At 41.1% G+C, this 12,839-nt stretch overlaps 1 protein-coding gene across 1 annotated transcript in view; it reads right to left on the reverse strand.

Annotated features, from left to right (window-relative positions):
- The window catches only part of PHTF2 (putative homeodomain transcription factor 2), a 61,830-nt gene that overhangs the window by 46,322 nt on the left and 2,669 nt on the right, over window positions 1–12,839 (reverse strand). Inside the window, 1 exon segment of the mRNA XM_042872439.1 lies at window positions 1,439–1,515. Coding sequence (XP_042728373.1) covers window positions 1,439–1,483 — 45 coding nt within the window. The 5' untranslated portion in view covers window positions 1,484–1,515.

Raw genomic sequence — 12,839 nt, forward strand, 5'->3', positions numbered from 1 at the left:
TAAATCTTCCTCCAAATCACCCTACAAATCTCTGTAACAACTGAAAGGACCCACAATCAAGAAATGGTTTGAAAACATCACGCAATTCCACTGCACATGGCTGCCTTTATGTACCTCATCCATGCTACCACAGGAAAAACCAGGACACTATCGAGGATTTACAGCTATGTGTGTACAGACAGGAAAGAGCAAGTGGATCTGAGAAGTAATGCCATGTAACAACAATTCCAAACTTTGTTACTGAAGAAATTCAGCAAGATGTTTTTTGACTTTTTTTTTTCAATGTACAAATAAGAAAGTTGCCATCTACAACTCTACAAAGAGCTGAAGAGATGCAAGCTTCTCGTGGGCACCCAAGGGTCGGTTGTGCTTTAATCTGCCCATATAATCTTCTCTGTGACAAAAATAGTTTTTCTGAAGCTTGAATGAGGGAAGGGAGAGACAGTATAAAGCACAAAAAAATTCTCATTAAGTTCTGAATGATTCCCAAATTTTTAATACATAATTGAATACAGGGCATAAATTAAGTAAGCAGAATTCATTTTTCTGCTTTTCCAGCTGCACCTTTAATTCACAGCAGAGAAGATGACATTGTCAGGTTGTCAGTTCTGTCAGATTTCCACAAGCTACAAGTGCTTAAAAGTAAAAGTTAACCACAGTTTCTATTTTGAAGACCATTGCCATTATTCCCTCTAAGAGCAGTACATGTACTACCAAAGGAAAGCCACTGGACCAAGGAAAACAGGAACCTACTGAAGCACGGAGAGATAAGGAAAAATAGAACAAATGCATCACACCTTAAATTCTACATCCAAACTCAGCAAAATTCGCCATGCTTTTAAAAACAATTTAGCTGAGTAAGTCAACCAGCACACGAATGTCAAGAGGATGCAATAACTTGAAATTGACAAAATAATAAGTTAGTCAGACATCAATATTTCTCTGTGCAGATACGAAACAAAATATACACACTATCAGGAGAAACTGTAACTGCACATCTTCCAGCAAGATCTTTTTTCTCTTTATGGCTTCTCTCCATTCTCAGTTTTTTTAATTGACTTCTACAGAAACCTCCTTTGGCTCTGGAATACATCAATCCTTGCTACTAACAGAGAATGTTTGAATTCTTACTTTCTACTTAGATACAGTGATTCTTTTATGTACTATAGAAGCAGCATTCTCCTGCACATGAGTACATTAATCAACATTACATTGAAATCAATAGCCAGACCAAAAGCAGTTCTATCCTGCAAGGTATTGTCATCAGGCATTTATTTACTATCAGAGGCAGACTTCCAAGCTACTCCCTTTCACAGAACACCAACCAGCAACACAGCACTACTTACATTTATTATACTTTACACATACAATGCAATAAGCCAACTTTTTTTTTTTTTTTTTTCCCTGAAGTCACCATAAAAACAAACAGAAAGCTTACCTTTTTCTGGTACCAAACTATAGCATCAGTTACTTTGGACGCCATTTATTCCACTGAATTCACCCAGTCATTTTAGGCTGTTAACAGAAAGAAACAGAACTTTACTTCCACTTTCCAGTGTAACACAAGTGGCACACAGACGGTGCTGTATTATCTCAGGAGAACCTCGGGGAAGTTTCATTAAATGCAGAAGGCCACGTAAGGATTCTGATGCCAAGAGATCAAAGCGTTATAAAGTGTTAAGAAAAGCTCATACAAACTAGTAGGTATTTGGGGAAGAACAAAAACAGCACTGATCACAAAAAAAATATCTGTTGTGATTACAAAATTAATCCACTCAGGAAGAGAGACCAAAGCTCAGGCAGAAGGAGCTACAGAAGAGTCACACACTTGTTTTAATGGTAACAAACAGGAAGAGGCTTTGGGGTTTTTTAAGCATTGAACCAAATGACAGTGATATGAGAAGGAGGAACTCAGCCTATGTAAAACTTTCTCCCTTGAAAATGACTACGAAGTATTGTTTTGTGCAGTCAGAGTTAGCACTGAACAAAAAAAGTATGAAGAAAATAAACATTACAAAGCTGCAGAATTAAAATGATCACATTCCTACAAATCACTCTTCCACTCCTGTCATGGTTTGGCCACACTCTGCTTTTACTTCTACGTGGAAGAGTAAGAGAACAAATTGCCCATTTTCTCTCACAGCAGACATTCTGTAAAATTAACTGAAAGCACACTTGAGAATTACAGAGTCCTTTCCAGATGTTTTATAATAATATGCAAGTTCTTTTATAGATGAATGTATTATAACTAAAACCAAAACCAAATACTTCACAGACTGCTTAAGAACAGATTAATGACAGTGAGGTGTACGTAGTGCTCGCATTTCACGCTGTTAATTAAAGCAGGAAGCAGCCAGTGAAGCAAAAGAAAGAAAGAACTGGAAACAAATATTTTCCAATCAGTACATCTCAGTACTTGTGTTTAACAACCATTCAATTCACTGATTCCTTTTCAATCTCTCTATATGTATTAACAAGTATTCCAAACTGAAGCCCAGTTCAAAAAGAGCCCATGGGGCGTACTGAAGTCCCTCACTCTACAGGTGGAAACAAATTATGCAATAGATTGAAATCAGATCTTTCTGAAATGCCAAAGCACTGGGGTAAGTTGTGACACGGTATGGTACATTTTTCATCACCAAGAACTCGACATGGTTTTGGGGAAAGAAAAAAGTAGCAATGAATTTTCCTGATCATGCATTTCTGTGTAAGAACACAGCAGGTAACACTGCTACAAGGCCATCCATGCTCCCATCTCCCAGAGACTCCTGGAACAAGAAGGCAGACGCATGGCAAAACTCCATGCTGCACTGACATGTACTCATTCATTCCGCCCTGCCTCTTGTTGCACACCTCTTGTGCTACTTTAGAGATGCTGTATTTTTAATTTGGCATATGCATTACAAACACTATAGTACAGATCTTCAACAAACAGACTCATTGTATAGCAGCTTTTGTGAATCTCTAAGGAGCATAATGCAACATATCTTCATCTTTCACCAAGTTCCATGTTTGTTTGTTTTTTTTTAATAAATACAGCATCTTTTGAGCATTTTATTTATGATTTTTAACAGTAAAACTTCATTATCCTTCATGCAATGTTAAAGAAGATTACAACACAACACAAAGGAGCTCAGAGCTTCATTTCAGAGTTATCACAACAGTGCTTTTAGAGCAGAACACTGTCATTCTTCAACTGTTGTTAACATCAGCACAGAAGCCACATCAAGTCAGTTAAAACGCAAAGCCATCACTTGTATCAAGAACTGTAATTGGGTTTCTAATAGCAGTGGAAGTTTAACTAAGAGTGACTATCAGCAACTAAGAATTTATCAGTACAATAAAGACTTCCATCACAGACTTCTATCTAACAGACCAGGCTATACCTTGGCATATCACAAGATTGCTTACCCTTCCTTCTCACCCACACAAAGCTTAAAACAGGATTTGTTTTCGTTTGCAAACACTCCCATAAACTTCAGTTTAAAATACTTGGCTACATAACCACAGACAAACCTGTGCCACCTCCTTTGACACGTACAGCCCTCACACACAACGTGACCTATGTTTGCTCAGTCTCAACGAAGGCAGCCCCTCTGCTCAAGGAAGAATCTACGTACCACCAGCACATACAGGATTTGATCACACTTGTATCCCTTGCCTTCCCCTGCCTTGTGAATACAGTGTGGGCACGTCTTAAATTCCTTCTCGTTTCTTCAAAAGTAGCCCACTCCAATGTTAATTAAAGCACTAGTGAATTCCACCACACACAACCACAAAGATACATGAGGTAACACAAAGCCACAGGAATGATGTCCCAGCTCACCAACCTCAGCTAAACATTTGTGTGGAAATACCTCCACCAGGAGATATCACACACTTTCTTCAACAGATACACAGCACTTTCTGATGCAACACTGAAATAAAAGGTGAAAAAATGCATTCAATTATTTCCAGACCATGTTTCTGCTTGAAAGGGCTGTGATTTGTCTGCCCTTTTTGAAGGCAGCAAAATGAGTTTAATATATGGCCTGCAGGTAAAATGTATCACAATCTTCAGAGTTGGAAGGGACCTTTAAAAAAGCTCTCTGACAAGAGACTGCAACAAGCTCAGAACTCTGCATGTTATATGCATGTATGTTCACATTTTATTCAGCTGACAATTTGTATTGCTATCAATCCTGAAGTCAGGCTGTACGTGCTGGGCTCTAAGATCCACCAAATCTGCAAAATGAGCACATCAAAGCAGCTGACACATAACACAGGCACAACACAGGCACAGCAGGGCATCACCTATTCTAACTTGTCCTCCATCTGATTCTCTCTGAATCTGTTTCATGTTGCACATCAAACACACACACGTGTGCTTGACAAGGACCTGCTTTTACACTCAGCTGCACCACATTCACTTGTACACCTTGTGCAAAGACACTACGGCAAGATTAGCTTCATCTGAACTAGCTGGAGACTTAAGGGCAATATTAAAGACAAACTGTAACTCAGATGGAACACTGAAATACATAAGCTCAGTCACATTTCTGCAGCACTTACCTGAGCCATTTATTACCACTTCATCAAACCCACCGTTAAAATTAATAACAAGCAACAGTTCTGGATGAAATTCATTACTTGCTTGAAACTAAAAGCAAATGACTACATTGATCCGTATTCAGACGTGGGGTTTTGTAGCTGTTTCTTTTCCATTTCAGAGCATAATCATATTCCGTTTTAAATAAATGCACACTACACCCTGCAATCAAACAAGCACTTTTTCAAAAGCCACTAAAGTGTATATTTAGATGTTTCCAGCAATTTAAACGCTCAGTCAAGCAGCACATAGTGCTTATTGTATAACACAGGATTAGATACCAGATATTTTACTCATAACCGAAATGTTTTGGAGTCCCCAGTCAGACACAAATGCAAACCTTCCTAAATGACAGCCTATAGACAACAAATTCTATTTTGAACAACTGAATTCTATTCTGAACTCAGAAGTTCCGAATAAAGCTGTGCTCCTCATACCAAGGGAGAGGCCAAAATAAAGACTTAGAAATATTGGAAGACTAAATAAGCAATGTCAGTGAGCACAAAACCATCACTGAAAATACAACACAGGCATGGAAGTAGTAGCAAATGGTTGCTTTTCTTGTCAGTAAACGCTGTGAATCACTAAATTCATATTTATGATTTATTCTAAATCATAGAATAGAATCCTAGAATCCTTGGAGCTGGAAGGGACTTCTGAAGGCCACCTAGTCCAACTCTCTGCAATGAGCAGGGACACCACAGCCAGATCAGGGTGCCCAGAGCCTGCTCCTAGCCGGCCTTGACAGTATCCAAGGAGGGAGCACCCACCACCTCTCTGGGTGACCTGTTCCACTGCCTCACCACCCTCCACGTTAAAGACCATTTCTTCTTGCCCTATTGCCACAGACTGTGCCAAAGAGTCGTCCCCTTCTTTCCTGTAGCTCCCTTCCAGATACTGGAAATGTCTCAAGGAATGTCTTCCTTTTATAACAATGCTAAGGTGGATGGTCAGCATACAACCCAGCCTCGGAGCCTGAAGGCCCATCTCAGCTCACTATGAATAGGAATGAAGTCCTCACCATCACTAAGCATCAGCAGCAGTACAACCACACAGCTGTGCAATTTGTCCTACAAGGTTTTTAAAACGCTATGAATTTTTCCTCTTTCATTGGAATAACATTCCTACGCAGCAAGCTGCTGAAGGTGGTTAAAAGGAAAAAAAAAACCCACTGTATAAAACCGTGAGAACAGCAGAACTTGGTTTGCACTGCTTTCCTTAGCTACCACTGAAGCAACATTTGTATCAGGTACTCAAAAAAAAAAAAAAAAAAAAGAAGAGGAAAAACCTTTTATCTTTCTTTACTTCCCAAGAGCAACATAAAAATAGAAGTTACCATTACCATCATACTGTTGTCATTATTTGATACTTTATTTTAAGTAAGTCCAATAAACAGCTTATTCACATCACACATCCCCTGTTGACTCTGAAGGCTCTTATGTCAGGAGGGAACAAACCAACAGCAATATCAGTGTAATGCAGCTGCACCACCAGCACTCACCAAGAGACATCCTTCCTCTGCACACATCCATGGGGTTGTGCCACCATCACATCCTTGAAGCAGCGTTTCAAATGACATTCTTTACATGTGCACTACAAATAAACCATTAGGCCCACATTTCCCCTTTTAAAAGGAATATCAAATACCATATAATGCACACAGTGTTCTGTCAAAGTACTTTATCTATGCAGTATTGTCCTCCAAACAGCATTTCAGAATTGCAAATTGCATACAAACAAATGAGAATCTTGTCACACCTTTCAGGGGAAATGTTCTCACATTGCTTTCAGCTAGCCTTAACAGAATCCCAACCAGCTAAAGGGCAGAGGAAAGAAAAAAAAAAAAAGAATTTAAATTAAAACAAAAAACAAAGGCACTGCTAACCTAAGGATTCCATCTAGCAGCCAGCACAACAAGGACTCTTGCTGCCATGCCAGCTTAGGCCCCTTAAGTCGCTGCCTTGTAATCCAAGGTCAGGCTAGTTTGTAAACAAAAGGGAATTAACATACTTGCTCTCCCAACAGAACATCAAGTCTGCTAAATTTGGATACCAGCATTCTTGAGATATTGTTCATGAACGGAATTCTCAAGCCTTGTTTCTCACTCCATCTATAACAGAACTTAAAAATACATATATACCAACCAAAAAAATAACCTGGGAAAAAAGCACTGAACATCCCAAGCTACTTGTTTTGTTGAGGGGTGAACGAGGCCAGCAACAGCAACATTCAGATGTGAATCGGGCTCCATGCTTGTGGCTGCATATCAAGCCCTGCCCTTGATGAACACAGGCTGAACAAACATTATTTACCACCACACCAGGCATCTGGCAGCACAGCCACACCTCCCTGTGCCTCAGGTAAGGCGTCAGTTTTAAAAAGAGAAATAATCCCTCAGGCCTCTCTATTTTGCCCACAGCCAGGTATTTGATCCCATTTCCATTGCTGCATGCTTATTCTTTCCTAGAAGCTCACACCCCTTATCACCATCCATAACAGAAAGTTAATGCAGTTATAGAAAGTTTAAGAAAGGGAGAAAGGAAGACCCTGGGAACTACAGGCCGATGAGCCTCACCTCTGTGCCTGGGAAGATCATGGAGCAGATCCTTCCAGTTGCCATGCTAAGGCACATATGAGATAAAGAGGTGAGCTGAGACAGCCAGCATGGCTTCACCAAGGGCAGATCGTGCCTGACCAATCTGGTGGCCTTCTATGATGGAGTGATGGCATTGGTGGACAGGGGAAAAGTGTTGGATGTCATCTACCTGGACTTCTGCAAGGCCTTTGACATGGTCCCTCACCACATCCTTCTCTTCAAATTGGAGAGGTGTGGATTTGAAGGATGGACTGTTTGATGGATTAGGAATTGGCTGGCTGGACGCAGCCAAAGGGTTGTGATTAATGGTTCTGTGTCAGGGTGGAGGCCAATCTTACGTGGAGCCCCTCAAGGGTCAGTCTGGGGACCAGAGCTCTTCAGCATCTTCATCAATGACACAGACAGTGGCATCGAGTGCACCCTCAGCAAGTTTGCAGATGCCACCAAGCTGAGCGGTGCAGTTGACACACTGGAGGGAAGGGAAGCCATCCAGAGGGACCTGGAGAGGCTGGAGAAGTGGGCCCATGTGAACCTAATGAGGTTCAATAAGGCCAAATGCAGGGTGCTGTACTTGGGTCGGGGCAATCCCAGGTGTTTATACAGACTGGGGGAAGCTCTCCTTGAGAGCAGCCCTGCAAAGAAGGACTTGGACAAGAAGCTGGACACAAGCCAGCAGTGTGTGCTTGCAGCCTGGAACTAACACAGTCAGTTGAAACTAGATGACCTCTAAGGTCCTTTCCAGCTCAGGCCGTTCTATGATTCTATAACCAAGTAGCACAGAGCAAGCAGTGAGAAAGAATTTTGATGGAAAGGAGGCTTGGCCTTTGCATCGTCACTTCCACAATTAAAAATCTCCAGCACTTGAAGGGCAAAGCAGCAGCAGAATAACAGAATAACTGCCTCCCAGAGAATGCTTGTTTTACCAGGGAATTGCAAAACTGTGTGAAATAACAGCAAAATATTGAGTATCAGGATTTCTGACATTTATTTCAGGTTCTGGGAAAAGAACATTGAGTTCAGTTGTTGCAACTGCTGTAGCCATTTCTGGAATCTCTGTCCTCAGCCTTAAGGTCTGTGTAAGATTCCTAGTTTTGTTCCATAATGGCTTCTTTCCATGGCTCCACTGGAAACAACGTGATGCTATTTCACAGCTGCCCCACTGACAACACGGAGGGAGAAGGACTCTGAACTGAGACATCTGGGATTCTACACCTCCCACAGTAACTCCTGAGCCTGCTGCAATGCATTTTAAATAGCAAAACATTTCTAAAACTTCAACATATTCTATTGTTCAATACAGTGGTGAAAATTCTAGCCCTTAAAGGGGATTATAATCAAGACAATTTTGCCTCTTATGGGAGATGTCAGCTATAAAATTGCAGTCTGAATGTAGTAATAGCTGTCAGAATGCTAGATCTACAAGACAACTCTAAAAAGACTTTAAAAAAGAACAGAACTCTATATGGTTGATGTCAAGCTTTGCTCTTTTTTAATTCCTGGTTTTTTTTGTGCTGAATACTGAACAAACACATACACACCCCATTAAAATTATCTGTAGTCTTACAATAAGAAATACCCAAAATACTGCAAGGATACATCTGCTCTTAGAACTATAACAACTTCATTAAGAAATATGATTTCTACCCACATTATCATTTCATTAATACCTGCATTCTTTTTAAGAAACACTCAAAAACAATTCCAAAATACAATGGCTGCCTTGAAGTTAAATGCAGCACTGTTGTTCTCCTCCTCGTGTCTCCAAATACACCGGTGATTTCCTGCAATAAATCTTACCCACTGGAAGTATTTACTCGCTGGTTAGTAAGGAGTGTTTTTCTGTCATCAGGCAATGCAAAGCAGAGTTGTGGCTTCTCGATGAGTGCAGTCAGGAAGTGAAAAACCACCCCTCAGTGACCATCTTTGCATCATGTTCCACAAATAGCTACCCAGCAAGTTTCTGAAGCAGCTCAGGCACGAAGCGGCTGAGCTGTCAGAAAGCTGCAGGCTCCTGCAACAGCCACCCTTCCCCAGGAATACAGCAGGGAATGCTGAGCCTGTATTTTTTAATAAGCCTGAGTGATCTGAGCAAGAAATGGCAGAGCAACGAGCCTTACACGTGTATCTGGCAAGCGCCTCGGTGCCATCATTAAAAATGGAACACCACTGTACCTGAAAGACTACCTGATAGGGGCAGCCATCCATCCTGTTTCTGCAAATGTAGATTATGTCTTAAGACTATTAGTGCTTTTGGACATCTAAGTGATAAACAAGAGCAAGTGATAAATCACACATGGACTATCAAAGAGCCTTTGCAAGAACATCACAGACTTCTAAGGAGATTGCTGTTTGTGAGAAGCAAACATTGTTAAGAACTGAAAAACAGCCAGGAAGTCGAACAAATTTTTGAGGTCAATATTCTTCACTGCAATAGACTAATTGGATAATAAAGATTAATTAGCAGCATCCAGTCTGAATAAAACGGCCCATTTATTGCCTATTCAGGTGCCTAGAAGCTACTTAAATCCCACAGAGCTCACTTGCTAGCCCTCCTGTTCAGCTCCAGTGCAAAGTGCATACAAATTCAAGGCTGCTAGCTTGGAAACAGAAGTTCTCATTCACATAGCAGCACCCCAACCCCAAAACTACATTCAATCTTCCTAATCTGCTTTCTTGATGCTTCCCCAGCCTCCTCATTTCTGTCAGGCTGCAGTGACAGAGGTGCCTTGTCCAGTACAAATCTGTCCTGGCTATGAGTTCGTTCTGGAGACACTGAGTTAAAGGCACTGGGGATGAGAGCACTCAGAAACCAGCACCTCCCAGATAATTTGACCATTACACGTCTGTGAGGAAGACCCACAGACATCCATCACAGAGCTGCTCCAGCAGGTGTTGGCAGCGGCTTGACTAAATGGAGATGCCCCACATTCCTGCTGGCTCCCTGAGCTCTGACAAGGGAACTTGGAGCAGATATCACTCCCTGAAGACACTGAAGGCACTCCCAGGGCAGATGAATAAAGTCACTGCAGCCTAGTGAGTCTTGCCACTTTTTAAACCATCCTGAAGCAGTTGCCATAGCCCACCTTTCTGCCCAGTCACTTCCATTGCTCTTTTTACCAGCACTGGAGCCCATTGCACAGCAAACAGCATCAAGGAACTCACTGCCACGACTCAATAAAAGCCTAATTTTCACCCAATTCAGCTCCACAGACCTTCTGACTCCGGAAAAGCCATGGCCAACATCACTTCTCAGAGTGAGGCAGCCCTGACTGCAGCAAACTCCACCCGTTCTCGCCCTGCATTCTCCCCAAGTATCAACTGCCTGTCATTAGCAGATCATTTGAACCCATTCACATGATTTCCCCTCTCCTCCTCCCTCCAGCAGTGAGAATTTTTGTGAAATTCTAGACCCTCAAATTGAAAGAACTGAGATCTGCCTTATTACTGCAGGCCTCAAGCTGCTGTAAATAGGTCCAGCAATGCTCACTGTATTCATTTGTTACGCACTTGAGAAAAGGAAAAGTGAAATAGTAATATTTCCAAACGGTTGTTACAATTATATTACCAACACTAAAGAAAATAGATTAAATTTAACAATAAATAGGCAATATAAAGAAAATCTAATATCAGTAATGCATATTATAGGGTGGGTAAAGTGATCTGCTTACACTACACTTTAAAATCAGGCATCTCAAATCTGGAAAGGAAATTAGGTAGCTCTGTGTGCTCTGCCATTCAATATTCTACAGCCAAAAGAGCACGGAGTCCCCCGAAGAATGAAAACACTCCAGTACTGCTGTTAAGCAACCTGGCCAGAAATGCATGTATTTTGTTTAAGGACAAATACTGAAATACTGGGGAAAAGAAGGAAGGCGCCCTGAGAAGGGCTGTGAATTATTAAACAATTCAAAATCTCTCCTGTTGAGATCAGCAAGAATGAACAGAGAAGTAATTATAAATTAAGTGAGATTTTAAGAAATACACGGAAAGCATGGTAAAGAAAATAGCAGCTAGTAATAAAGGGAACTTCTCTCTGAGCTTAAAGCAAAGCCAAACTCTGAACAGAGAAATGTTATATTGCAACACAATGCAACTGACAAACCCAGTGCCACAGGAAGTCACTGAAGCCAAGGACTTCACTCAGATTCCAGAAGAAAACAGCTATTCAAACACATAATAACACTAAGAACAAATATAGACACACAGCTGAAGGAATCTAAAGCCTCACAGCCCAGAATGTCAGACAACATCCAGACAGATCACCAAGATCCATCCATCCAGCCATATAAACTCTTTATGTAGCTGAGCCCACAGTGCCCAGCAGCAAATGCCAAGGAAAGAGTACATGAGTACAACATGGCATGCAGAGAACACACTGTCCCTTAAGGCAGCTGAACTCAGAGCACTGCTCAGCTGTCTTAAGGCTGGCATCGGCTAACCATCTAGCCCCAAAAAGCAGTTGGTCTTGGCCAATTTCTGAACACAAGGTGTGCATGACTTCATAGTCGATGCTAAGTGGTTTTAATTTCTTCTCCCACCTTGCAATTTTAGTATTTAAGAGCGAGAACCACAAATTTATTTGCAAACAGAAGTCAATGCAATGCTTGGAGTCAGTCCAGCAAGTGCATCACCCAGACCTTCTGGAATCCACCTATCAAGCCCACCTCAAATGACACAAGAATAGTCACAACTGAACACCACATGTTTCATTTAAGCAGTAGCCCCACTAAAAGTGAGTTTGAAAAAATCCCCTTTTTACACAAATTAAGAAAAAAAGAGAACAGTTCTATAAACTCTTCATATCCCCCTTCAACTGAAAATTAAAAAAAATCATATATACATTTCCAAATTTACTGATAACACAATGGGTATCTGTACATATGTACAAATGTGTGCTCTGACTTGGAAGCTGGCCCTGCTTCCAAGCTCAGATGAGCTAAGTGACTTCCAGATATCCCTTTCAACTTATGTTATTCTATGATTACATAGAAAGTATTCCCAAAAATTACACTGCAATGCATTATAACCCTAATTACAATCAGGGACTGGAATTAGGATTCCTCCATAGGCTATTTATTAACCTCTTTGTATTTCTTTCAAACATCTGAGCTTGACTTCTTTAAGTAGTCAAGCTTTGTAATCAGTCAGACCTTTAGGAACAGCAGCGCTGGAAACTCAAACAAGAAAACACAACATTTAAAGCATTCAAAGCCTCTTCTTTATCATGCTGCTCCATATCTTAGAGTAAGCAGTGGTCAGCTGTCATTGAACAGCAGCCCAAAAGTTTTATTTTGTTTTCTTCACAAAACAGAAAACAATATTTAAAAAAAAAAAAAGAAAGAAAGAAAGAAAGAAAAGAAAGGAAGAAAGACAGAAAAAGAAAAAGAAAAAAACAACACAGGCCTATGCTGCCCTGTGGGCAGAATTAATTTAAGCCTGTTGCCATTTTTCCATCCGGTGTCCTACCAGCCCCATCTCACCTGCACTACCAGCTGCACAAACAACTGGGCTGAGCAAGCAGCGCACCACCATGGCTCACAGCTCAACACACAGCACTGCCAGCTGCTGCTCTCCTGAAGCAATACAGGGCTCTATTCTAGCTGCCCTTCTGCTGGGAATATCGCTGTGGGCCACCACCTGCCAAAAATTTCACAA

This window comes from Lagopus leucura, unplaced genomic scaffold, assembly GCF_019238085.1.
Source record: "Lagopus leucura isolate 7727_CA_CO unplaced genomic scaffold, USGS_WTPT01 Super-Scaffold_100008, whole genome shotgun sequence".
Taxonomy (NCBI): domain Eukaryota; kingdom Metazoa; phylum Chordata; class Aves; order Galliformes; family Phasianidae; genus Lagopus; species Lagopus leucura.